Below are 27,136 nucleotides of genomic sequence, written 5' to 3'. Positions count from 1 at the left end.
TCATGGTATGTCTGTCTGGTTTTGGTATAATGGTGATGGTGGCCTCATAGAATGCATTTGGGAGTGTTCCTTCCTCTGCTGTTTTTTGGAATAGTTTCAGAAGAATAGTTGTTAACTCTTTTCTAAATGTTTGATAGCATTTGCCTGTGAAGACATTAGGTCCTGGACTTTTGTTTGTTGGTGAGTTTTTTAATCACATTTTCAATTTCAGTACTGGTGATTGGTCTGTTTATAGTTTCTATTTCTTCCTGGTTCAGTCTTGGGAGATTGTACCTTTCTAAGAATTGTCCATTTCTTCCAGGTTGTACATTTTATTGGCATATAGTTGATTGTAGTAGTCTCTTATGGTCCTTTGGATTTCTGTGGTGTCCATTGTAACTTCTCCTTTTTCATTTCTAATTTTATTGATTTCAGCCCTCTCCCTTTTTTTCAGGATGAGTCTGGCTAAAGGTTTGTCAATTTTGTTTATCTTTTCAAAGAACCAGCTTTTAGTTTCATTGATCTTTTCTGTTGTTTCCTTCATTTCTATTTCATTTATTTTTGCTCTTATCTTTATGATTTCTTTCTTTGCTAGCTTTGGGTTTTGTTTGTTCTCCTTTCTCTAGTTGCTTTAGGTGTAAGTTTAGGTTGTTTACTTGTGATTTTTCTTGTTTCCTGAGGTAAGATTGTATTGTTATAAACTTCCTTCTTCGAACTGCTTTTACTGTGTCTCATAGGTTTGGGATCTTTGGGCTTTTGTTTTCATTTGTTTCTAGGTATTTTTTGATTTCCTCTTTGATTTCTTCAGTGATCCATTGGTTGTTTAGTAACATATTGTTTAGCCTCCACATGTTTGTATTTTTTACTTTTTTTTCTTGTAGTTGATTTCTAATCTCATAGTGTGTAGTCAGAAAAGATGCTTGATACGATTTCAGTTTTCTTAAATTTACTGAGGCTCACTTTGTGGCCCAGCATGTGATCAATCCTGGAAAATATTCCATGTGCACATGAGAAAAACGTGTATTCTGCTGCTTTTGGATGGAATTCTCTATAAGTATCAATAAAGTCCATCTGGTCTAATGTGTCATTTAAGGCCTGTGTCTCCTTGTTGATTTTCTGTCTGGATGATCTGTGCACTGACGAAAATGGTATGTTAAAGTCCCCCATTCCCATTATTGTGTTACTGTCGATTTCTCCCTTCATGGCTGTTAGTATTTGCCTTATATATTGAGGTGCTCCTATGTTGGGTGCATATATATTTACAATTGTTATATCTTCTTCTTGGATTAATCCCTTGATCATTATGTAGTGTCCTTCCCTGTCTCTTGTAACAGTCTTCATTTTAAAGTCTACTTTGTCTGATATGAGTATTGCTACTACAACTTTCTTTTGATTTCCATTTGTATGGAATACCTTTTTCCATCCCCTCACTTTCAGTCTGTATGTGTCCCTAGATCTGAAGTGGGTCTCTTATAGACAGCATATATAGGGGTCTTGTTTTTGTATCCATTCAGCCAGTCTGTCTTTTGGTTGGAGCACTTAATCCATTTACGTTTAAGGTAATTATTGATATGTATGTTCTTATTACCCTTTTGTTAATTGTTTTGGATTTGTTTCTTTAGGTTTTTTTTCTTCCCTTCCTCTTTTGTTCTCTTGTTAATTGATGACTAACTTTAGTGTTGTGTTTGGATTCCTTTTTTCTTTTTTGTGTGTGTATCTATTTTAGATTTGTGGTTTGCGGTTACCATTAGGTTTTGATATGGTAGTCTGTATGTAAGCAAGGTTGTTTTAAGTTGCTGGTCTTTTAATTTCAAATGCATTTTCAATACCCTGCATTTGTTCTCTCCTCATTAATTGCTGGTTTTGATATCATATTTGTGTACAGATGATTTCCTTCCTTTACTGTATGTTTGCCTTTACCGGTGAGCTTTTCCATTCATAATTTTCCTGTTTCTAGTTGTGGCCTTTTCTTTTCCGCTTAGAGAAGAATCTTTAGCATTTGTTATAAGGCTGGTCTGGTGGTGCTGAATTCTCTTAGCCTTTACTTGTCTGTAAAGCTTTAAATTCTCCGTCAAATCTGAATGTGAGCCTTGCTGGGTAGAGTATTCTTGTTTGTAGATTTTTCTCTTTCATTGCTTTAAATATATTGTGCCACTCCCTTCTGGCCTACAGAGTTTCTGTTGAGAAATCAGCTGATCACCTTATGGGAGTTCCCGTGTATGTTTTTGTTGCTTTTCCCTTGTTGCTTTAATATTTTTTCTTTTATCTTTAATTTTGTCAAGTTGAGTACTGTTTTGTCTTGGTGTGTTCCTCCTTGGGTTTATCCTACCTGGGGGTCTCTGCACTTCCTGGGCTTGAGTGACTGTTTCCTTTCCCATGTTAGGGAAGTTTTCAGCTATTATCTTTTCAAATACTTTCTCAGGTCCTTTCTCTCTTCTCCTTCTGGGACCCTTATAATATGAATGTTGGTGCTTTTAATGTTGTCCCAGAGGTCTCTAAGACTGTCTTCATTTCTTGTCATTCTTTTTTCTTTATTCTTTTCCATGGCAGTGATTTCCAACATTCTGTCTTCCAGGTCAGTTATCCATTCTTCTGCCTCAGTTATTATGCTATTGATTCCTTCTAGTGTATTTTTCGTTTTCAGTTATTGTATTGTTCATCTCTGTTTGTTCTTTAGTTCTTCTAGGTCTTTGTTATACATTTCTTGCATCTTCTCAATCCTTGCCTCCATTCTTGTTCCAAGGTCTTGAATCATCTTCACTATCATTATTCCTAATTCTTTTTCCGGTAGATTGCCTATCTCTACTTCATTTAGTTGTTCTTCTGGGATTTTATCTTTTTCCTTCATCTGGGACATATTCCTCTGCCATCTCATTTTGTCTAATTTTCTGTGATTGCAGTTTCCATTCCGTAGGCTGCTGGATTGTAGTTCTTGCTTCTGCTGTCTGCCCTCTAGTGGATGAGGCTGTCTAAGGAGCTTGTGCACGCTTCCTGATGGGAGGGGCTGGTCCCTGCCTACTGGGTGGAGCTGGGTCTTGTCCCTCTGGTAGGCAGGGCTGTGCTCAGGAAGATTTTTAGCAGCTTGTCTGCCGATGGGTGGAGCTGTGTTCCCACCCTGTTGGTTGCATGGCCTGAGGTGTTCCAGCACTGGTGCCTACAGGCTGTAGGGTGGGGCTAATGGCAGCCTCCGGGAGGGCTCACACCAATGAGTACTCCACAGATCTGCTGCCAGTGTCCTTATCCCCACAGTGAGCCACTGCCACCCCACACCTCTGCAGGAGACCCTCTATTACTAACAGGTAGTTCGGGCCCAGTCTCTTATGAGGTCACTGCTTTTTTCCCCTGGGTTCTGGTGCGCACACGATCTTGTGTCAGCCCTCCAAGAGTGGAGTTTCTGCTTTTCCCAGCCCTGTGGAATTCCTGTGATCAAACCCTGCTGGCCTTCAAAGCCAGATTCTCTGCGGCTCCTCCTCCTGTTGCTGGACCTCCAGGCTGGGAAGCCTGACGTGGGGCTCAGGACTTTCACTCCTGTAGGAGAACTTCTGTGGTGTAACTGTTTTCCAGTTTGTGGGTCAAGCACCCGGCGGGTATGGAATTTGATTTTGTTGTGATTGTGCCCCTCCTACTGTCTTGTTGTTATTTCTTCTTTGCCTTTGGATGTAGGGTATCTTTTTTGGTAGGTTTCAGTGTTTTTTTGTCAATGGTTGTTTACCCATTGATTGTGATTTTGATGTTTACATAAGAAGGGGTGAGCTCATGTCCTTCTACTCCACCATCATGAGCTAATCTGAGGATTTGTTATTGATATATTTAAAAGGAACCTTAAGCTACACCAGACTCCATTCATATGCATAGTAGGAATCTGCTTACAAGAACTTTGTACCTAAAAATGTGTCATCCACATTTATCACAATTTCAGAGTCCTAACAACAGTCATTATTTGAGTCACATATCTTTATTAGCTCACAGAGCATAACCCATTAATTGCTAGCAGAGAACACTCCCCCTTGAGGGAATGAGTTACCAGAAGATTTGGTAAATTTTAATCAACCTTTTAAAAAGGTCCAGAGCATCAGTAGGATGTCAGAGTGTAAGTTCTGGAGGGTAGGAAAGAGGAGTCCTCCCCAGACATCGCAATTTTTCTTAAAATTGACCCTGTGCTTGATTTTCAGTCTGCCATAGTAAAATATAAGGTCTTCTTTTCCTGGGTAACCATCTATTCATGATAATTTTATTTCTTTAATAAATACAGTGATTAGAGATACCTGTAGGAAGCCATTGAGAATATCCCCATCCCCCACACTGCTATTTCCATCTAGCTAGCTGTACTTAGACCCAGGTTTCCAAGTATAGGTGAATATATATACAGCTGCCTTACATTTTACAGGCAGTAAACCAAAATGGATTTTCCAGAATGCCTTAAGAAGTCAGACTGCTTTTGAAAAAGAAGTTTTCTCAAGTTAAACATGCATCGTTGTCCTTGTCACCCTTTCCATCCTCTGTGTTTGAACTGAGGAAAAGCAAGTGCTCCTGTACCCTTTGAGTTTCCTATCTTTCTTGATTTTTTTTGTACTTCTCCACATCCTATCACTTGAGTCCCTCCTCATTTTGTTTTTGCTCTCATTGCCCAGATAAACATATCTGTCTATGCTCCTGATATCAGTGGATTCATCGTTGTTATTGTTTGTTTTTATGTATAGAAAATATCTACCTTCTCCCAGACTTTATAATTTAAAGAAATATTGCCTATCTTAAAGCTAATTTTTTCCATAATAATATGGTCATATTCACCTTCCCTCTTTGATTGATTTTATTCTCTTAGTAATTATTAGATTAGGTAAAATATTTGGTAGTGGTATAAAGTTTATATAATACCAAATTAACTAGCATTTTATATATTCTTTTCAGAAATACATGAGTATTTTAATATACATTTACCTAATATATAGATCTTCTTTTTCCCCTCCTACTGTTCTTGTTGTCAAACTTGCAGACTATTCTTGGTGCCATGAGGGATGCAGTCAAACACAGAACTTCTATTTTCATTGCACACAGATTGTCAACAGTTGTTGATGCAGATGAGATCATTGTTTTGGACCAGGTAAGAGGTTGAACTTTAAAGTTTAGTGTTTGAAGAACATTAGAAATTGTTACAAACACAAGCAACTTAAATATTGTTTCTAAAGAAAGTTATAGAATTTTGTGTTCTTTGAGTAAGATTGAATCCTGATAGGATTCCGTTTTTACCTCCTTTTGATAGGAAATAATGCATGCCACTTCCAAAAATGAATAAACTGTATTAACTCGCTCTATTAAAGTTTTAAAAGCAAAGTTAGATGAGGAAAGCATTAAATCCTAATATGGTAGAAGCAGTTTTAAAGGGTATGTATTTAAAATAATTTTTCTTTATTCATTTTTGCTCTGTACAGAATCTTTGCTCATTGTCTTCACTGTATTTTATATTTTCATTTTTCTAATACCTGCACATACCCTTGATGCCTAAAAGAAAATTACCATAAAATAAAGTCGTTTTCATGCATGGCCATTTTTATCTTTTTCCTCATGAGGAAAGTAAGAAAAAGGACAGCCTGCTTTATTTCTCTGAGGGAATTACTATAAGAGTATACTGTCTAAATGTTCTGAACAAATCAGAGTGCCACTATTGCGATTGGTAGATTTGAAAATTGTAATAGTTTTTCTTTTCTCCTCTCTGTAGGGATATCTTATTCCCACCCCCTTTGTACTTGATTATTTCTAACAGTGTTCTCTATGCTTATTTCTCCCTTCTAATACATAAATCTTCAATTTTTTATCATTTTGAAAGCCTGAGTACTGGGAGTTAAGAGAGAAGAAGCATTCTCTTGTACTGTCTATATTGAGAGAGAATTTTTCATGCCACTAAAATTTCTTATGGGATATTCAGTTCTGTGATATATATTTATTATTTCTTTTATGTGTTACCTGTGCACTTGCTACCCTAGGTCTTTTTGTTTATTTGTTCAAAAATGCTAACATTCACTAAAATATAAACTGATTTTCTTCAGTATGCTTGTTCCAGAGTGTCTTAAATGGGAAATTTTGTAAATATACTTTATTATCTCATTGATGTTCAGGTATCTGAAATAAAATCTGCTCTTTTGTGCTTTTTACTAAACTTTCCAATTGTATGCAGTCATGTACATAGAGCCTTTTCTTGTAAATATAAAATGTTAAAAGTACTTTAACAAGCATGTGCTTACCTACCTCATGCCAGGAGGTTCATAGTATCTATACAGTTATATCATAACGTTGCCACTTGGGGTTTGGATTATAATTGGAACTAACTATTGATCATACCATTTGTATCTGAAATCTCTTTATGTTGAATTTGATGGTTCTATAATTGCTTGATTATGAAGATCAGAGATTTTCATTTTCTAGTGAAACTAATGTGACCTCATGTGTTCCGTCAACAGTCTCTGGTAGTATTAAGTCTGCATAACAGAGTTCCCAAGGCCCTTCCTCACCCTCTTGCAGCCTGGTGATTACCCGTTCCCAGCCTTGGCAAGAGACTGGAGGTTTACTTGTCAGGAAATTGAGTCAGAGAGGCTCTGGACACAAGAAAATTACCAAGTACGTTAACAAAGACGGGCGAGATTAACTGGAAATCAAAACATACCGAAGAATAAGACCACAGACCCTCCTGTGCCACTGGCTCCAAGAACCTTGCCAACCAATTATTTATTTCTACTGTCACCACTCCTTCCCTCACCAGCAGATAATTAGAGGATTCTTCTCTAGAGAAACAAAAGTAGCCCCATAAAAAACATGTTCATATTTGGGGACCGCCACAAAATGACCAGATACCCATGTGATCATCCTACAATGAAACCCAACAGCTGAGGAGCCCACTCCCATGCACATAGAGCTTCCAGTCAGTTTTTTTTAATACTGTATTTTTAAGTGTCAGTGGATAGTAAAGGAAGGCCTCTAAAGCAAGCAGAAAAAAATTCAGTAGAAAATGTAGACAATGCAGAGAGCATAAGAAAACTTAAAAATATAATTAATATCATCAGAGGTCATGGAAAATATAACATTTTAAAATAAGGACAAATGCTGTTAAGAAAAAAGGTAAAGAAGACTTAATATTGCATGAGTTCCAGGATACAGTAATTAAGTGAAAGTAAGAAAGCTGCAAAAGAGTATATAGTATGCCACCTTTTTGCAAGGAGGATGTGGGGGAAACATATGTATATTTACTTGTTTCTGCAAAAAGAAACCCTGGGAGGATAAACTAGAAACTAAAGACATTGTTTACCTGCAGGATGGAGACAAAAAGGGGTAGAAGACAAAGGGGAGGGAGTAAGACTTCGCTGATTATACTTTTTTGTATTATTTTTACTTTTGAGCCATGCTAATGTTTTTTATATGTTTAAAAATCCACAAAGATGGGGCAGAAACAGGAATTGAATACAAACAGAAAGAAGTAAAACTAGGTACATAACGAATTAATAACATAACTATGTAGAAGAAAAATAGCATGCAGAATTAACCCAAATAACTTTTGAACACATTCCTCTGATTATTTAGCCTTAGTGGAATATATTATAAGGATAAAAATAACTCAGACTTGAACTTAGTAAGTTTGTTTTTGGTAGTAGCATGAGAGTAGCTGTTTTGAAACTATTTTGTGTATACTGTAAGACTGAGCATGTGAGTAAATACATTGATGTTGGGAAATAGAGGTCTTACTTGGGAGAAGAAAGATACAGATATGGAATGGAAAAAGAAGAGGAGCCTTGTGATGTTATATTGGAACAGAATTGTCAATATCAGTTCATGATGAAAAAAAAAATGTTCCTAACTCTGTTCAGTGAAAAGGCCTAGAAGCAATGAAATTCCAGTAGTAATGAGTGTAACCAGCACCTACATCTTGGACACTAAATACTGTTCCTCACTAAAAGGAACCAGGACTCCTTGGAGAAATGCCTGATTCCATATTTGGAGCAGGGAAATTAATGAAGGCATTTCACAAGGACACAGGAACCATTTTGAATGGGTTCCCACTGGCCAAGTGTGGGATGATTTGAATGTCAAAAAAAATAATAATAATGATACTAATGAATTACAACACATTGAATAAAAAACTAATCTATAATTCCATAATTGTACTTAGAGAAAGCTCTTTTTTAAAAATGAAATCTTGCCATTTACAGCAGTGTTAATGGACCTGGAGGGTATTATGCTAAGTGAAATAAGTCAGAGAAAAACAAATACCGTATGATTTTACTTATATGTGAAATCTACAAAACAGAGCAAATGAATAAACAAAACAGAAACAGACTCATAAATACAGAGAACACACTGGTGGTTGCCAGAGGCAGCAGGGGGGATGGATGAAATAGGTGACGGGTACTAAGATGTACAAACTAAGTCATGGGGATGTAATGTACACATAGGGAATATAGTGAATAATATTTTCATAACTTTGTATGGTGACATATGGTAACTGGACTTAACTGAGGTAATCATTTCATAATGTATAAAAATACTGAATCACTGTTGTACACCTGAAACTAATGTAATGTTGTATGTTAATTATAACTCGGAAAAAAAATGCTAACACATACAAGGAATGATAAGTTTACAGAATCATATTTTGCAACCACCATTGTAATAAATGATCCACATAAGGATCATCATTGTTTGCTAAAACCATATGGTGAAAAACTATTGGGGAATAGAATATTCACAGTTTGAAAGCATAACCCATAGATTAATTATTGATTACAAAGAGAAAAAGTACCTTTAAAATAGAGAAATCTGGTAGACACTACCTTAACCAAGTGATCAAACTGAAATCATTAATTGTGGAGCAAAATGACATCATGTACCTCCTAATATGATACACTGAGGACATATCACCTATATTGTATTGCAACAAAAATGTTTAGCCTGGATCTAAGAATCAGGAACAACTAGACAAATACAACGTGAAGGGCATTCTTTAAAAAACAAGCCTGGACATTTTAGAAATGTCATTGTCACACTCACACAGAGTAGGAAACTTACAAATTCAATGTGTTGATCCTGATTGGATCCTGGATGGAAAAAATAAAGGATATTATTGGGATAATTGGTAAAATCTAAATATGAGCTATATATTAGATAAATTTCTTGGGTGTGATATTGTTGTATTCTAGTCATGTAGGAGAATGTCCTTGTTTTCAGGAGATACATGCTAATGAAATATTTAGGGGAGAAATGTAATGATGTCCACAACTCATTCTTAAATGATTTAGCAAAAAGTAGTGTAAATTTAGAGATAGGATGAAGTGAGAGAAAGCAAATATGGAAAAATGAACAGTTGCTAACCTAGGAGAAGCATATATAGGCATTCATTTTTACCATTCTTGCAACATTTCAAATTTAAAATGGAGATAGTAAATAAATAAATGAACAACTAGAGAACGAGAGATTTTGAAAATGAAAAAAGTCATTGCTGAAATAAAGTCAAGAAAATCTCAAAGGGTAGAGCAAAAAAAGAGAAAATAGAGGAAAGATAAGAAAACAAGAGAACTAGTCTAAGAGGTCCAACATTTGACTAATGGTTGTTCTAGAAAGAGGGGATAGGAAAAAGGGAAGGAAATAACTAAAGAATAATACCCCCAAAATGTCCAGAACTTCAGAGCATGAGTTTCCAGATTGACAGGGCCTACCAAGAACCCACCACAATAAATGGAGGAAAGAAAAATAAAAGTCAAATTATCATAAAATTTCAGAATTGAGCATAAGGAAAAGAACTTAAAAGCTGTGAGAGAAATATCTCCGGGCAGGGTGGGGACTGAATAATAGATTACCTAATATAGTTGATTATGAGAAAAATACTGTTCAGACAGGCTTAAAGTTTAGAGAGAATTACCAATAGTGACATAGAAAACTAAGCAAATGAAAAAATAAGGCAGTTACTATGTCCAGGAAGAATAAAAAATTATGAGAAAATATATATAAAATCCTAGTACTTCACTTGGCTCAACAGATAATACTTACATAGTCATAATAAAGTACACATTGTGTATTAACTTAAATAACATTTATGATATAACCAATGTTATTAGGAGAATGAAGAGTGAGGCATTGGGAACGTGGAATAGTTAAAAGTGCTGAATCTCATTAATATGTATATGTGTGTGTAAATGCCAGAAGAAATAGCTACAGATTTGGAGATAAGGAGATATTCAAGGGTGGAGAAGGAGACAAAAGACTGTACTTTCGGTTATAAACTTTGTAATTATTAGTTGACTTTTTAAGCTGTGTACATTTATGCTTTAATACAAATAAAAATAATTTAAAATATAATATACATTTTTATAGCAGGATAAATTTTTTGTGATTTATTTCATTGGTTTTCTGCAAAAATAATTCCATTCTTTCTAATACTTTTTGATGCAGTTTCCATTGAGGATTTTTTTAATTGAAGTGTAGTTAATGTACAATATTGTGTCAGTGACTCAGTTTTTGTTTTTCAGATTATATTCCATTATAGGTTATTACAGAAGATTGAATACAGTTCCCTGTGCTATATAGTAAATCCTTTTTGTTTATCTATTTTATATATAGTAGTTTGTATCTGTTAATCCCATACTCCTAATTTGTTCTTCCCTCCTCCCCATCCCCTTTGGTAACCATAAATGTGTTTTTTATGTCTGTGCAGTGAGATTTTTATTTTGTTTGTTTTTTACAGCGGTAAATAAAAAAATATAAAATACGTAACCATGGGGACTTCTGTGCCAGTGAAGTGGTCCACAGATACCAAAGTTGAGGACTACATTCAGGATCCAGAGTTCAAATAGCTGAGCAAAATAGTTCCTAGACTGTCCAGCCAGCAATCAAGGAGAAACCTTGAATTAACCACTCAGAAGTGGGCACACAACAAATTTCAGTTATTTTGCTTAAGGGTATATTTGTAAAGGTCCTCTCACCAGGAGTACCAGTAAAAGTGACAAAATTACTTTTGTCTCCCAACATGTTTAGCAGTAGCTGTCCAGAGACAAATTAATTGTAGATAAGAGTTAGGAATCAATACCAATTCTATGCAATGTTAAGTTTAATAGCCAGTGTTAAGAAAAATAGTTACTGGAAGAAATAAACTTTTCATGGAGAAATATTTTTTATTTCAAAGTACACATAGGATTTTGGGATATTTTTTAAAAATCCTTTAAATCTCTGTATAAATAACTGCTTTTGATGTAAATTTGATTTAAATTTGATTTACTGATTACAGAAAATACCACCTTTAGAAAATCTTCACTTTCCTTTCTGCTCTTCAAAATGAAAAATGAAACATTCAAATTTTATTTCCTTTAAGTGAAATGGTATATGGTATATGGAATTTCATAGCTTTTTGTTTGTTCACTGGACTAATAGCTCAACAGTAAAGAAGGCATTCCTGTGTCAGTTTTTCCCATTTGTACTATAATGAAGAATTGGGAAAGGTATTTTAATGAATGCAAATCTTTCAAAATTCTTGCTTAGTAAGTATTATGTATTTTCAATTATTATGCTAGTTATATGACTTTCTCTACGTTTCTCTTGTTTTTGCTTATTAGGGTAAGGTAGCTGAACGTGGTACCCACTATGGTTTGCTTGCTAACCCTGGCAGTATCTATTCAGAAATGTGGCATACACAGAGCAGCCATGTGCAGAACCATGATAACCCCAGATGGGATGCAAAGAAAGAAAATGTGTCCAAAGAGGAGGAAAGGATGAAACTACAAGAAGAAATTGTCAACAGTGTGAAAGGCTGTGGAAACTGTTCCTGCTAAGTCACATGAAACCTTTTCATTTCTTTTCTCTTCTTTTCTTTTCTTCTCTTTTCTTTTCTTGTTTCTCCCTCCCTCCCTCCCTCCCTCCCTTCCTTCCTTCCTTTCTCTCCTCTCTTCCTTCCTCTCTTCTTCCTTTCTCTCTTTTTTTTCCTTGACTACACATTTGCACTGAAGCAGAATTGTTTTATTAAAAAAAATCATACATTCCCATTTTCAATAATCCTTCTTTTAGATAAGATTTATTTGGAAAGGGAATTGAGTTTTACATCTTTCACAATCTATTTAATGTGATATTTATATTATCCCCAAATTATTTTCTTGTTACTGCCTTATTTGTGGTCAAAGCATAATTTTTCTTACTATTTGACTTTACCCCATTTCCATTTTTGAGGCCTGATAGCCATTTGCTATCCATAACCAGATGAATCAGATTGGTTTCCAAATTTTTTGTAGTTTTTCAAACCTCTTTTATGCTGACAGTTTAGATGGAAAGTGTCTGTTTCTTAAAAATTTTTTAAAAAATAAGAGAGTATAGGTTCATTTTTTCTCCTCCCCTTCCCCCATTGAAATACTTCAATGATAGATAACTATACTTACATTTTAAAAATTATTTGCCACTATATACCTTTAAGAGGAAAAACCTTGATTCTCATGTTGGTATGTAGAATGTTCTTCATCATTAACCAGCATTGTAACTGTCATCTAGCGGTGGGAATTTTATTTTTCCACCAAATGAGGTGTTGCTTTTGTTTTGGACCAAAATGTATACATTTCTTTTTAAAGACTCATAAACCCTGATGTAATTTGAGAGTTACCATACTGGGAGTGATCTAAAAAGCTTAGGAAGTTAATTGCCTTTTCTATTTCCATCTTAAGTGCACTGCTTTTGCTATCTGAAGTTATACAAAGAAACAACCAAATGGGATGTGTGCACACATGCATGTGTGTACATGTGTATAAAGCAACATCTACTTAAAAATTATTAATGACCTTTAGGCAAATAGGAGAGGATTACACATATATTTAGATGATCAGGACTCTAATCTGTGTTGACACTTCAGAATTACTTTATTACCAGGTCTTCCCTTCCTTTTTCAGTAGTTTAATGAGTTCCTTTAAGCTTGAAATAACAAGGAGGAGCCCAAACAAGATAATCAAGAAGTAATTAATAAAATGTTGGTATATATTCACTTAGAAAGCTCTTCTCCCTTTCCAACTTGAATTTGCTTTAATTTGTTTGGTAGTAATCATTCAGCTTGAAAAACTTGTGTATCATGAACAGCCACATAACTATATAATGAGGCTTTATTTCTCAGAAAAAATCTTAAAGCATTTATTTGTCTATGGTTTTATTGTCTTTTAAGTGATAATTTGGTATGGGTGAGATTAATTTTTTTCTGATTTGTATTGTCATTAGTAGGTAGATACCTAAACTTATCTAAACTTATTGGGTCTGCAGTTTTGTTATATAAAGGTGATTTGATAAGTAGCTTGAAGCCAGTATTTTATGGTTAGTCTTTGAAAGCACAGTAAGTGGTGCAGCATCTTGCTTTTGGAGTTGGAGTTAACACTGAGATGCGTAATCAGCTGCAAAATGGGAGGTTTTGGACATTTCTTACACTGAAGCCATAGACGTGATTGCTTTTCTGAGGAACAACAACAGCAAAAAAAAGTCCTTTGAATAACCCAGCTGCATTACTAGAAATGTGATTAGATAGAAATTTTGCTTCTGTTAATTCCTTCTATACATTTCCAGTGTTGCTGATGGAAAATATTTAGCTTAGTTGCATAATCAAACAGGTAAGATTGAAGTAATCATTAGTAATATTCATTTTGAATGTGAATAGTGGTATTCAAAGTAAGTGATTTTGTGATATGGGAAACATATAGTCAAAGGATAGGACCTGGTGTAGGCAAAGGGTCGGGGGCTGGGGCGCAGCTGCTGCAGCTCTTGCTGGAGCCAAGACGAGCGCCCGCCACTGCCCACCGCCCACTGCATGCGCCTCCGTGCCATGGCTGGCCTCAACTCCCTGGAGGCAGTGAAACGCAAGAACCAGGCCCTGCAGCAGCAGGCGGATGAGGCGGAGGACCACGCGCAGGGCCTACAGTGTGGGAGCTGGATGGCGAGCGCGAGTGGTGAGAAAGCTGAAGGTGATGTGGCAGCTTTCAGTTGACACATCCAGCTCATTGAGGAGGAGTTGGACAGGGCTCAGGAACGACTGGCCACAGCCCTGCGCAAGCTGGAGGAGGCAGAAAAGGCTGCAAATGAGAGCAAAAGAGGAATGAAGGTGATAGAAAACTGGGCAACGAAGATGAGGAGAAGATGGAGATTCAGGAGATGAAGCTCAAAGAGACCAAGGACATTGCTGAGGAGGCTGACCACAAATACGAGGAGGTAGCTCGTAAGTTGGTCATCCTGGAGGGTGAGCTGGAGCGGGTGGAGGAGCGTGCCAAGGTGTCTGAACTAAAATATGGTGACCTGACGCTGTGGAGAAGAAGAGGAGCGGGGCCAGAAGCCAGTGGACGCTGCTCTCTGTGGAAAGACGGGCGCCTTTCACTCCGCCCCGCTTCATAGCAGCCAAAGGGGTGAGGGGTCAGGCCTGCGAGCTGCGGATCATGGCGCTAGCCTTGCGACTCTGGCGCTCCCTTCCTTTGGGACGTAGCGCTGCCCTGGGACCTCGGCTCCCGACGGGTGCTGCTGGCAGCTGCGAGCAGTGCGTTCTTTGGCGACTCCGCGGTGCTGAGGTGATGGGAAACCCAGGAGCTTTCAAAAGAAGTCTTCTCTGCCTTGTCTTATTTGGGTTTTGAAACTTATCAAGTCATTTCCCAGGCTGCTATGGTTCATGCCGCAGCCAAAGTCTTCAGAGTTGAAGAAATCCTTGAACAAACAGACTACCTATATGAAAGTGGAGAAACAGAAAAACTTTACCAGTTGCTATCCCAGTACAAGGAAAGTGAAGATGCAGAGTTACTGTGGCGTTTGGCACGGGCATCACGTGTTATAGGTCGACTCAGTGGAACCTCAGAAGAGGAGAAAAAGCTCTTGGTGTATGAAGCCCTAGAGTATGCAAAAAGGGCACTAGAAAAAAATGAATCAAGTTTTGCAGCTCATAAGTGGTATGCAATCTGTATTAGCGATGTTGGAGATTATGAAGGAATCAAGGCTAAAATTGCAAATGCCTACATGATCAAGGAGCCTTTTGAGAAAGCAGTTGAACTCAACCCTAAAGATGCTACCTCAATTCACCTTATAGGTATTTGGTGTTACACATTTGCTGAAATGCCTTGGTATCAAAGAAGAATTGCTAAAATGCTGTTTGCAGCTCCTAGTTCCACCTATGAGGAGGCCTTAGGCTACTTTCACAGGGCAGAGCAAGTGGATCCAAACTTCTACAGCAAAAACTTGCTTCTTCTAGGAAAGACATATTTGAAGCTACACAACAAAAAGCTTGCTGCTCTCTGGCTAACAAAAGCCAAGGACTATCCAGCGCACACAGAGGAGGATAAACAGAGACAGAAGCTGCTCAGTTGCTTACAGGTTTCAGTGACAAGAACTGAGAATTTTTCAATGAAATATCTAAGAAGCAGTGCCTTTTCATCAAATTATAAAGATAATAAATACATTAACCATTTAAATAAATAAATAAAATAAAATGTGGTGACCTGGAAGAAGAACTCAGTGTCACTAACAACCTGAAGTTGCCAGAGGCTGCATCTGAAAAGGAGGATGAACATGAAGAAGAAATTAAACTTCTGTCTGACAAACTGAAAGAGGCTGAGACCTGTGCCGAATTTGCAGAGACAACAGTTGCAAAACTGGAAAAGACAATTGATGAGCTGGAAGAAAAACTTGCCCAGGCCAAAGAAGAGAACGTGGGCTTACATCAAACACTGGATCAGACACTAAATGAACTAAACTGTATAGAACCAAAACAGAAGAGTTTTGTTCCAACAAAAACTCCAGAGCTCTGTGTCTTTCTCTTCTCTTGTAAGAAGTTTCTTTTGTTATTGTCTCTTTGCTTTGCTGGAAATGTCAAGCAAATTATGAATACATGACCAAATATTTTGTATCAGAAAAGCTTTGAGCACCAGTTAAATCTGTTCCTTCCTTTTTTCAAATAGCATCAGGTTTTTCAGCTCTGTTTTTATCCTTAAATTGCATTTATTCCTGAGGTAGGCAGGGTATTTCATATTGAGCATACTCTCAAGACTGATGGCATTTGGTTCCTGGGAGAATAGACAACCCCACACTTTTAAAACACAGATTCCGATGTCTAGTCATGGGTCAGTTTAAAAGGTTGAAGAATATCCACCGTTGGTCACACTATAGGAAGCCAGGGACCATCACATTAAAATGGGTGGGGATTTTCCATCCAGAGCAAAAAAGGGGGTTGGGGTGAGGTTACTATGGGAAGTCATAAACCACACAGAGGTTAACCTAATCATCCTGGCTCTTTTCCACACTCCACCGTGCAGAACAAACATCCTCTGAGCAGTCAGCATGAGAATGCTTGGAAAAGAGTCATAATAATTACCCAAATGTTTTCTGGATAGATCCTTGATATGCTCTTCTCTATGCTTCTTTCACTCTAAAGTTGTTCTCTGAGGAGCTGATGTCTTATTCCAATAATGACCCATGCTTATCTGCTCTGATATGAGGCCATCCACTCAGCAGGAATGAATGTTGTAGAATTCAGTCCTATTCAGAGAAGCCATATCAAAAAGACTGCTAGCCATCAATAGTTGAGTAAGACTTTCTGTAAACAAATATTGGGCAGAATAGCCCTCTCTGACAGCAAAGTAAGGATGAAAAAGTAATTGGCCTAACTTCATCTCCTCTATACTCCAGGGACTGGCAAATTGGAGATTTACTTATCTGGAATTTTAATTCCTTCTTCAAGACCAAGTTAATAAAAGACCAGGAAACTCCTGCTTAAACTGGATATGGAGTATTTTGTAGACAGGGCTGCACAGTTTGGCTTTGTTAGATTTCTGCTTTCTCAGTTAACATCTTAGAGCTGAAATATTCCACATTCCCCAGCAGTGTGGGGGCCAACTCAAGTTTATAATTCTGACTAAAAATCACCCTGCTTCTAGTTTATCCAGATCCTCTGCCCCTCACTCCTATTTATTAAGCATCACACTACCCAGGAGATACACTAGCAAATTGTGCAATTGAATAAAACCCACACTTTTCATTTAGATTCTTGCAACTGTGTCATATGTAATAGTATCACTTTTTCTACATTTTGGTCAAATAAATTTTTACATAAACTAAAAAAAAAAAAAAGGAATGTTTTTAGGGTAGGGAAATTTCCCCACTAAGAAATTTGAAGCTGTTTTCATATGATTGGAGGTGGTCTCTGGTGGTCTCTAGACCACTGGGTCATTGTGGTCATTAACCACTATTTTCAGCTAATAAAAAATTACCTGAAAAACTCAGTTATTGTAGGGGCCACAACTAAGTCAAATATTTTTCTGTTAACTCCATCTTAGGTGGTTCTATACAGTGGCATAATAGACAAAAGCTTCCTAAAATGATTCATTCAGAGGAAATGCCAAGAAAAGGGACATTTATTATAATGTACTAATTTTACATTACAGTATTACATACACAAAAGTACAAATTTCTAAATCAGTGTTGCAACATAATGTTAATGTCTTGGGATAGATAAGCTACAGTTTTGGAATATGGGCTCTGAAAATGGAGCAAGGGATAGGGTTTTGTTTCTTAATATCCCTTTATTTTTAAGATTGAAAATTTTACTTTCTTCCTAAGGGAATCCCAGTTTACAAAAATTAAATTGAAACCAAGGTAATTTGGGATCATGAAAACTGGGCCACATGCCTTCCTGCAGGTTTTTAACATAGAAATATCTTGGTGAGCAGATGGGCTCGTTTGGAAATTTTTGAACAGCTCAAATCTGAGGGTCACTTGTGAGAATCAGAAAGAGGCCTTAACATTTGGATAAACTCAAAATATGCATTTACTTCTCCTGTGCAGGGATTTGCACCTTTTCTATACCTTTAGTTAAATATTTTGCCTTTTCCCTTAGATGCTGACAGAGCTCAGTTTGTGAAGATGGCTAGTTTAAAAATATGTTTTGCTTTTAAAGGCAAGATATTTAAAGATTATATGTTTCCTTATTTCTGGATCACTTTGTGCACACTGCCATCTTGCTCCTATCCTTCCTTATTGCTGGATGTCTCAGGGAGTAGCAACTTTTACCAATGTATATTCATAATTCTCTTACCTTGTAGGTTTATCATAGGATATTCTGTTGTGGATTAGTAGTTGAAAGCATTTAAATATGTTTGCAATGGCAGCTTTCTTAAATTATAGAAAGGTCCCTTCTCTCCCTGCATTGAGTATATAGATTTTGAATGTAAACTGTATAGTAAATGACAATATGAAGTCAAATAAGCTGGTTAAAACTGATTAGTTAAGACAAAATGACTCTGTGAGGGAGGTTCTTTACCAGATTTATTGTTACAACAATCTGTGCAGATAATCAGTACTAAATAAACAATATGTCTTTGTGACTAGAAATGGGTGTCCCATTGAAGCAACTCTTCTGCAATGCACCGGGAGAATTAGTATTTTGCCGTTCACACACTCCAAATAAGTACAGATAATTTAATAGACACTCTGGGAGTATGGCCTTACAGCCTTATGCAACAGGTGAAAGCTTGAAATTGTCTCAGAGAGGAAGTAATTGTTTGCAGTGCTCATAATATGGGTAAAATGGTAGCAAATTGTAGTGCTTTCACTTAGCATTAAGATGTCATACTTTTAATGACCAATCAGTGAAAGGCAACTTTCTGTTGCCCCCAGTTTCTCAGTTCTGATGATGAGGAAGGAAACCTTTGGGGTGGAAAAATGTCTTGACTGCAAACCACACATTAAACTAGTATTTTGATTAGCTAGGTAGAGTTGGAAATGAAGTACATGCTCTAATTAGAAATAGGTTGGACCATTTTTGGTTAAAAAAAAGCAGTGGATTGTTTACATACTTCCTGTTCTCACACAGCTACAGTAGAATATTTTTCACTGGTGACTTCCTGTTCCATTTCTGTTTCATAAAGTCATTGGATTTTAGAGTTGGAAGGAATGTAGAGGTCCTTTAATACAATTTCCTCAATTCTACAAATGAGGAAACTGTACTTCAGAAGTCACTGAGCTTACTGTTAGCCAAGTTGGGATGAAAATTCTGGGTCCTGACACCCAATCCATTTCTCTTTTTGCTGAATGACATTTCCACTCAGAAGTTATGTTCAAAAATATATTGATACATCAAAAAAAATCTACAAACAATAAATGCTGGAGAGGGTGTGGAGAAAAGGGAACCCTCTTGCACTGTTGGTGGGAATGTAAATTGATACAGCCACTATGGAGAACAGTATGGAGGTTCCTTAAAAAACTGAAAAGAGAACTACCATACAACCCAGCAATCCCACTAATGGGCATATACCTGGAGAATACCAGAATTCAAAAAGAGTCATGTACCACAATGTTCATTGCAGCTGTATTTACAATAGCCAGGACATGGAAGCAACATAAGTGTCCATCGACAGACGAATGGATAAAGAAGATGTGGCACATATACACAATGGAATATTACTCAGCCATAAAAAGAAATGAAATTGAGTTATTTGTAGTGAGGTGGATGGACCTAGAGTCTGTCATACAGAGTGAAGTAAGTCAGAAAGAGAAAAACAAATACCGTATGCTAACACATATATACGGAATCTAAAAAAAAAAAATGGTTGTGAAGAACCTAGGGGCAGGATGCAGGCGTAGAGAATGGACTTGAGGACACAGGGAGGGAGAAGGGCAAGCTGGGATGAAGTGAGAGAGTGGCATGGACTTACATATACTACCAAATGTAAAATAGATAGCTAGTGGGAAGCAGACGCATAGCACGGAGGTCAGCTCAGTGCTTTGTGACCACCTAGAGGGGTGGGATAGGGAGGGTAGGAGGGAGACGCCAGAGGGAGGAGATATGGAGATATATGTATATGTATAGCTGATTCACTTTGTTATAAAGCAGAAACTAACACACCACTATAAAGCAATTATACTCCAATAAAGATGTTAAATATATATAGAGAGAGACGGGTGAGACATCCAGAATGGTAAAGTAAGGGGTTCAGTAGACCCTCTCTAACAAAACAACAACTTAACTGGTAAAAATTATTTTTTAAAAATCATTTAAAGTATCTAGAAATTGTCCAAATGGCATAAAGCAAATGGAGAAATATTCATCTGAGAGACTTAAGTCTCAGTAAGGACAGCAGGAGTCTGTGGCATTTGAGGAATTACCTGCATACTCTCCACCTCACCAGGTCTTTGTTACAGAAGCTCAACCCTTAGTGCTCTATTCTCTTCAGGTGTGTTGAAGATGTTAGGGGAAGGTAGGGCTCCCTCTCTCCCCAACTCCTACTCTGGGGCTACAGTTTCACCCTGGCAAGGTAGCTGCCTACATTTCCCATCTCCCCAACACTGTGTTGTAAAAACCATTCCAAGTAGGCACAACCAAGAGTACTGGAGATCCCTTCCACCACCGAGCCCCCACTCTTAGGGTGGAAGCACTACTCCATGCACAAGCTGAGTATACTGGGGCACTGATTTTTTCCACCTCAGCTAACTCAAAGGTTAGAGGTTTCACTCAGAGAAAAACCGAGAGTACTAGGGACTGCCACCATGCCCTGGTGCCCACTCAGAGTGGTGGTTTCACTCTGGGCCCCCTGCCCCTAGCTCTGGTTCAGTGATGCAGAGGTTTTTTCCAAAGGGAAAGGCACTCAATGAGGACAAAAAGTTCCACAGGTCTGCCTCAGAACACTGACTTCATTGAAACAGAGCATGGAGAACTCCATCCCTAAGGGCATTGTTAAAAACAATGGAGATCTTGGTGGAGAGCAATTAGGAGGAGCTGGTGCAAGCAAAGCAGCAGAGGAACCAGAAGTTTAATAGAAACCAGAGGGAGCCCCAGAGGAGTCCTCCTGCAAGTACAGTCAACTCGGGATTGAAAAGACTGTGCATGTGCTGGGCTGCACCCACTCAGGACAATCAGAGAAGAACGTGGGACAGATTTAAAAGTATTTCCCAATACATGCAGACCCATCAACACATGGCAAAAGCTTGATTGGCACAAGGAACTTGACCAAATACTGACTGAACAAAATGTTGCTCTGACCCTAGGAGCACAGGCTTAAAAATAAAATCACCTTCATTCCTGGCAATCGAAGACTGTATGTCCAAGGCTGTGCCCTCTCAGAACAGAGAAGGTGCCTCCAAGCTACTAGTCCCTGGCTGAACATGGGTCAAAAGTCAACTTTTCTGAACTATGATAGCAGCCTCCAAGCACACACATATCCAGTGGTAAAGGGTAAAAATCTTACTGACCAGTAATTGCTTTATGCCAAGCCAGGGGCAACCCTTAGGTAGCTAGACTAAAAGATAGAGAAAGATGATATCAGACTGCATACTGCAGGAGAAATAAACAACCAAGCAAGTAAGAATCCCCCAGAGGAAGAGGATCATTATCCAGAGATGATATAAGATACTACGTAAAATGTCCAGTTTATAACATTTATAAAACATGCAAAGAAACAAAGTTACCCAGATGCACGGGGGTTGGGGGGAGCAGGCAATAACCATTGCCTTAGAAAGGGCCCAGATGATGGATGTAGCAGACAAAGATTTGTCAATAAAGAAATAGAATTAAAAAATAAAAAGAACCAAATGGAAATTCTGAAGTTGAGAAATACAATGAATGAAATGAGAAATTTACTAGAGGAGCTCAATAGTATAGTTGAGCTGACTGAAGAAAGAATCAGTGAACTTGAAGATAAATCAATAGAGATTATGCAATCTGAAGACCAAAGAGAAAAAGTAATGAAGAAAAATAACTTCAGAGAAATGTGGAACACCATTAAGCATACCAATGGGAATATGCATAATGGGAGTACCAGAGGAGAGGAAAGGAGCAGAAAAGCAATATTAAAGAGATGGATGAAAATGTCTAAATTTGATGAAAAACATTAGTCTACACATCAAAGAAGCCCAACAAACGCCAAGTAGCATGAACGCAGAGATCCCACACTCAGACACATGATAGTCAAATGTTGAAAGCTAAAGATGAGAAAGCTCATGAAAGCAGTAAGAGAAAAATGATATCACATACAAGGAAACTCCAACATGATTAACAGGTTAAGTTTCATTAGAAACAGTGAAAGCCAGAAGACAGAAGGATGACATGTTCAAATTGCTGAAAGTAAAAAACTATCAACCAAGAATATTATATTCAAAACTATCATTCAAAAATAAAGGTGGAATAAAGATGTTACCAGATAAATAAAAAGAAAGTCCATTGCTAGTAGACCTATATTACAAGAAACATAAAAGGAAGTATTCAGGCAAAAAGCAAGTGACACCAGGCAGTAATTCAAATCCACATGAAAAAACAAAGAGCACCAATAAAGGCACTCATATAGGTACTTGCAAAAGAGTATAGTTTCATGTTTTTCCTTTCTTCTCTTAAGAGACTTAAAAACTTCTTTTGACTTAGAAAGCAACCACATGAAATAATATGTGTATCATTCTTCTGTTGGGGGTGGAAACAGAGCTGTCTTGGAGTAAGGAAATGATAGCAGATGATACCTAGAATATACAAGAACAAATGAAGAGAGCCAGAAATGATATATAATATGGTCAATATGACAAACTATGAATATATACCTGCACTCCTCTTAGCTGTCTTAAAAGATATAAGATCATATAAAGTAATAATTATAGCTATATATTTAGTTTGTAACATATATAGATGTAATATATATAATAATAATAGTACAAAAAGGTTGGTATGGAAAGGAGCTATATAGGAGTAAAGTTTCTATATTTCACTGGAATTAATCAGTGTAAATGAAGTAAATTCTGGTAAGTTAGAATGTATATTGTAAGCCCTAAAACTACCACCAGGAAAATAACTCTTAAAAATACACTTAAAATATTAAAGGGATCAAAATATTACACTGAAACATATCCACTTCATACAAAAGAAGACAATAATTGAGGAACAGAAAAAAAGACATGAGGCATATAGAAGAAAGTTAAAATGGAAGACGTATACCCAGCCATATCAATAACAACATTAAATATGAATTAATTAAATCAAAAGGCAGAGATTGCAGATTGAATTTAAAAAATCAAGATCCAACTTGATTCAACAGATATGCTGTCTATGGGAGAAGCACTCCATAGTCAAAGATACAAATAAGTTGAAAGTAAAAGGATAGAAAAAATATATATATATACCATGCAAGCACCAACCATAAAATTGTTGGAGTAACTATATTAATATCAGATGAAATTCACCTTAAAACAAATAAATGTTACTAAAGATAAAAAGGGACATTTCACAATGATTAAAGATTCAATCTGTCAGGAAGATATGACAATTTAAAACATATATGCACCTAAGAACCTATCAAAATAGATGAAACAAAAACTTGACAGAATTAAAGGGATAAATAGACAATTCAACAATGATAGTGTGAGATTTCAAGGCCCCACTTAATAATGGATAGAACAATTGGGCAGAAGATCAACAAGGGAATAGAATGGAAATACACAATTTGCTCAAGTGTGCATGGAACATTCTTCATAGACCATATGCTCGGCCATAAAACAAGCTTCAATAAGTTTAAAAAGATTGAAATCATACAAAGAGTGTTCTCTGACCACAATATATTAGAAATCAGTAATAAAGGAGAAAAACTTGGGGACTTCAGAAGGAAATTAGACACTTTAAATATGGGTCAAAAATTACAAGGGAAATTAGAAAATACTTTGAGATGAATGAAAATGAAAACACAACAAAAACATATGGGATGAAGGTAAAATTGTCATTGGAGAGCAGTTTATAGCTGTAAATATCTATATTTAAAAAGAAGGAACATCTCAAAACAATAACCTAAACTTCTGCCTTAAACTAGAAAAAGAAGACCAAACTGAACCCAAAGCAGGCAGAAGAAAAGAAATAACAAAGATTAGGGCATAAATTAGTGAAATAGAGAATATAAAGTTAATAGGGAAAATTAACAAAATCACAAGTTGGTTCTTTGGAAAGATCAACATTTTTAACTCTTAACTAGCCTCACCAGTAACAAAATAGTGAAGACTCAAATTAGTAAAAGAATGAAAGAGGATATCACTACTGATCTTACAGAAATAAAAAAGACTGAAAAAGACTATGAACAATTGTGTGCCAACAAAGCAGCTAACTTGGAGGAAATGGACAAATTCTTAGAACGATACAACCTACCGAAACTGACTTAAGAAGAAATAACCAAGCCGAATAGGTCTATAAGAAGTAAAGAAATTAAATTTCTAATCCAAAACTACCCAAAAAGAAAAGCCCAGGCCTAGATTGCTTCATCACTGAATTCTACCAGAGATTTAAAGAAGGATTAATACCAATACCTCACAAACTTTTCCAAAAAAAAAAAAAATAGAAGAGGAGGGAATTCTTCTGAAGTCATTCTGTGAGACCTGTATCATCCTGATACCAAAATAGAAGACATCACATGAAAACTGCAGAACAATATCCCTTATGTGTATAGATAACAGATGTCTTCAACAAAATACTAGTAAACAATCCAGCAACTTTTTAAAAGTATTGTAGAGCATAGCCAAGTGGGAGTTATCCCAGGAATACAAGATTAATAAAACATCCAAAAATCAATGTAATACACTATTGTAATAGAATAAAGGACAAAAACCATATGATCATTTCATTAGATGTAGAAAAAGCATTTGACAAAATCCAACACCCTTTCATGATAAAAATGCTTAATAAACTAGGCATACAAGGAAACTTCCTCAACCTGATAAAGGCCATCTATGAAAAACTCACAGTTAACATCATACTTAATAGTGAAAGACTGAATGCTGTCCTCCTAACATCAGGAATGAGACAAGAATGTTTGGTCTTACCACTTCTATTTGTTATTGTACTGGAGGTTCTAGCCAGGGCAAATAGGCAATAAAAAGAAAGTTGGAGGACTCTCAACTTCCAAACTGTAAAACTTACCCCAAAGCTACAGTAATCAAGATGTGTACAGTACTGATATAAGGATAGAAATATAAATCAGTGGAGTAGAATTGAGAGTCCAGAAATAAACCATTACATTTATGGCCAATTGATTTCCGACAAAGGGTGCCAAGATGATTCAATGGGGAATGAACATTCTCTTCAACAAATGGTGTTTTGACAACTGGATATCCACATGCAAAACAATGAAGGTAAACTCCTTTACACCATATATAAAAATTAAGTCAAAGTAGATCATAAACCTAAATGTAAGAGCTAAAACTATAAAACTCTTAGAAGAAAACATAGTAAGTCTTCATGACCTTTGGTTAGGCAATGGTTTCTTAGATGAGACATCAACAGCACAAGCAACATAAGAGAAAATAGATAAATTGAACATCATCAAATCAACAGTGCAACAACTTTTGTGCTTCAAATGATGCCATCAAGAAAGATAAAAGACACTTAGAATGGGACAAAATATTTACAAATCATATATCTGATAAGAGACTGTATCCAGAATATAGAAAGAATATATAAATATAATTACAACTCGATAATTAAAAAATCTAATAACCCAATTAAAAAATGGGCTGAAGATCTGAATAGAAATTTTCCAAAGAAAATATACAAATGTCCAATAAGCACATGAAAAGGTAGCCATTAGGGAAATTCATATCAAAACCACAGAGATAGATACAACTTCACACTGACTATAATCAAAAACACAGAAAATAATAATGTTGGCAAGGATGTGGAGAAGTTGGAACCCTCATACATTGCTGGTAGGAATGTAAAATGGTGCAGCTACTATGGAAAACAGTCTGACAGTTCCTCAAAAACTTAGAAATACTATATGACCCAGAAGTTCCACTCCTAGATATAATGCCCAAGAAGTGAAAACATACGTCCACACAAAAACTCATACATGAGCATTCATAGTAATGTCATTCCTAATAACCAAAAAATGTAAACAGCTCAAATGTACATCAACTGATGAATGGTAAATAAAATCTTTTCTATCCATGCCATGGAATACTTGACAATAAAAAAGAACAAAGAACGAATCCATGTTACATATGGATGCTTCCATTCTAGAACATGCAAATCTATAGAGATAGACGGTAGATTAGTAGTTGCCTAGAGATAGGAGTGTGTTGTGGGGGGATGGGAAGTTACTGCTAATGGATACAGGATAAGTGTATTGACTATAGCCTGTGTTTTGTGATTCATGATACAAGATGTGTTTTGTACATATGCTGACACTGTAGTATGTTGTTGCTAGTATTTTACTTCTGTATTCCAAGTGATGCCATTGAAGTAAGAAATTGGTATCCTCAAACAGTTTTTCTTCTGGTTTCAATTATAGAAGTCTTCAACTGCTATTTCCAAAGGTTCATTTACCTCACTTCAAACATTTTTAATGATGATATAAAAAGAAAGAACAACAACAAAAACCTCTATAGATGCTGCCTTTAACTGTAGTCATGAAACATGAAGAACAAACCCTTCTTCCACTAGTAATATTAGATGCCAGGCTGTCTATAAAGAAAAGCCACTGCATAAATTAGATGCTGCAAGTTTATAAATAGGATGCAATTATAAGTTAATAATTTCATTATTAACTTAATAATTTCATAGTTGTATAGATTATCAGAATTGGAAGAAATCTCAGATGGTTTAGTCCGGGATTCAGCAAACTTCCTGTAAAGGGAGTATCTAAATACTCCACAGTCCTGAAAGTTTCTGATTTTTCCCATGTTTGGCTCCCTTAATTTAGTTTGTAGGTTTTCTGGCCATTCATGTTCCCTCCTTCTGCTTATTTTTCTTTTAATGCAACACCTATCACTCATTTATACCACAATAAATAACTGGCACTAAAACAATGAACTATTAGCTAACTTCATGGTGGTCAGGAATTCTCAGAAATACATGAAATTCATAAAAAATTGTTAAGTCCCATTTCAATTTCCTATCCACCAACCGGATTCATTAACATATGAAAATCGGTTACTTACCCTTTCTTTTATCTCACTTTAGCCCACTGATAATGGGGGAATGGCAAGATGACCAGAGGTCTAAAATACAAATGAAGAGGAAAGTTTAGGCCTTGATAATCTGAGAATCAAATTTTCAGTTATGGAATAATTAGGAATTAATTAAGTGAACCCTTGGTTGAGCCAGTTGTTCTCCCAGCTGACTTCCCCTCCTGATTAAAACTCTGGTGTTAAGGCTTTCTTAAGCAGAGCACACAAAATA

The 27,136-nt window shown here is 36.4% G+C and overlaps 2 protein-coding genes and 1 pseudogene across 2 annotated transcripts in view; all 3 read left to right on the top strand.

The window, feature by feature from the left end:
- ABCB7 (ATP binding cassette subfamily B member 7) overlaps positions 1 to 11,990 on the top strand; it is a 139,137-nt gene extending 127,147 nt beyond the window's left edge. Inside the window, exons 15-16 of the mRNA XM_036839771.1 lie at positions 4,973 to 5,080; positions 11,568 to 11,990. Of these exons, the coding sequence (XP_036695666.1) occupies positions 4,973 to 5,080; positions 11,568 to 11,783 (324 nt within the window). The 3' untranslated portion in view covers positions 11,784 to 11,990. The remainder of the gene's footprint in view (positions 1 to 4,972; positions 5,081 to 11,567) is intronic.
- A 125-nt stretch (positions 11,991 to 12,115) lies between these two features.
- Positions 12,116 to 16,999, top strand: LOC118888568 (annotated as a pseudogene).
- On the top strand, positions 14,237 to 15,414 carry LOC118888567 (regulator of microtubule dynamics protein 1-like). The gene is given in 3 exon segments (XM_036839772.1): positions 14,237 to 14,563; positions 14,565 to 15,292; positions 15,295 to 15,414. Coding segments are annotated over 3 exon segments (939 nt in total). The 5' UTR covers positions 14,237 to 14,399; the 3' UTR covers positions 15,342 to 15,414.
- Positions 17,000 to 27,136: the final 10,137 nt, after the last annotated feature.

Source organism: Balaenoptera musculus, chromosome X (assembly GCF_009873245.2).
Source record: "Balaenoptera musculus isolate JJ_BM4_2016_0621 chromosome X, mBalMus1.pri.v3, whole genome shotgun sequence".
NCBI classification, from domain to species: Eukaryota; Metazoa; Chordata; class Mammalia; order Artiodactyla; family Balaenopteridae; genus Balaenoptera; species Balaenoptera musculus.
The sequence above is the reverse complement of the archived record's forward strand: the minus strand, read 5'-3'. Positions and strand labels throughout refer to the sequence as shown.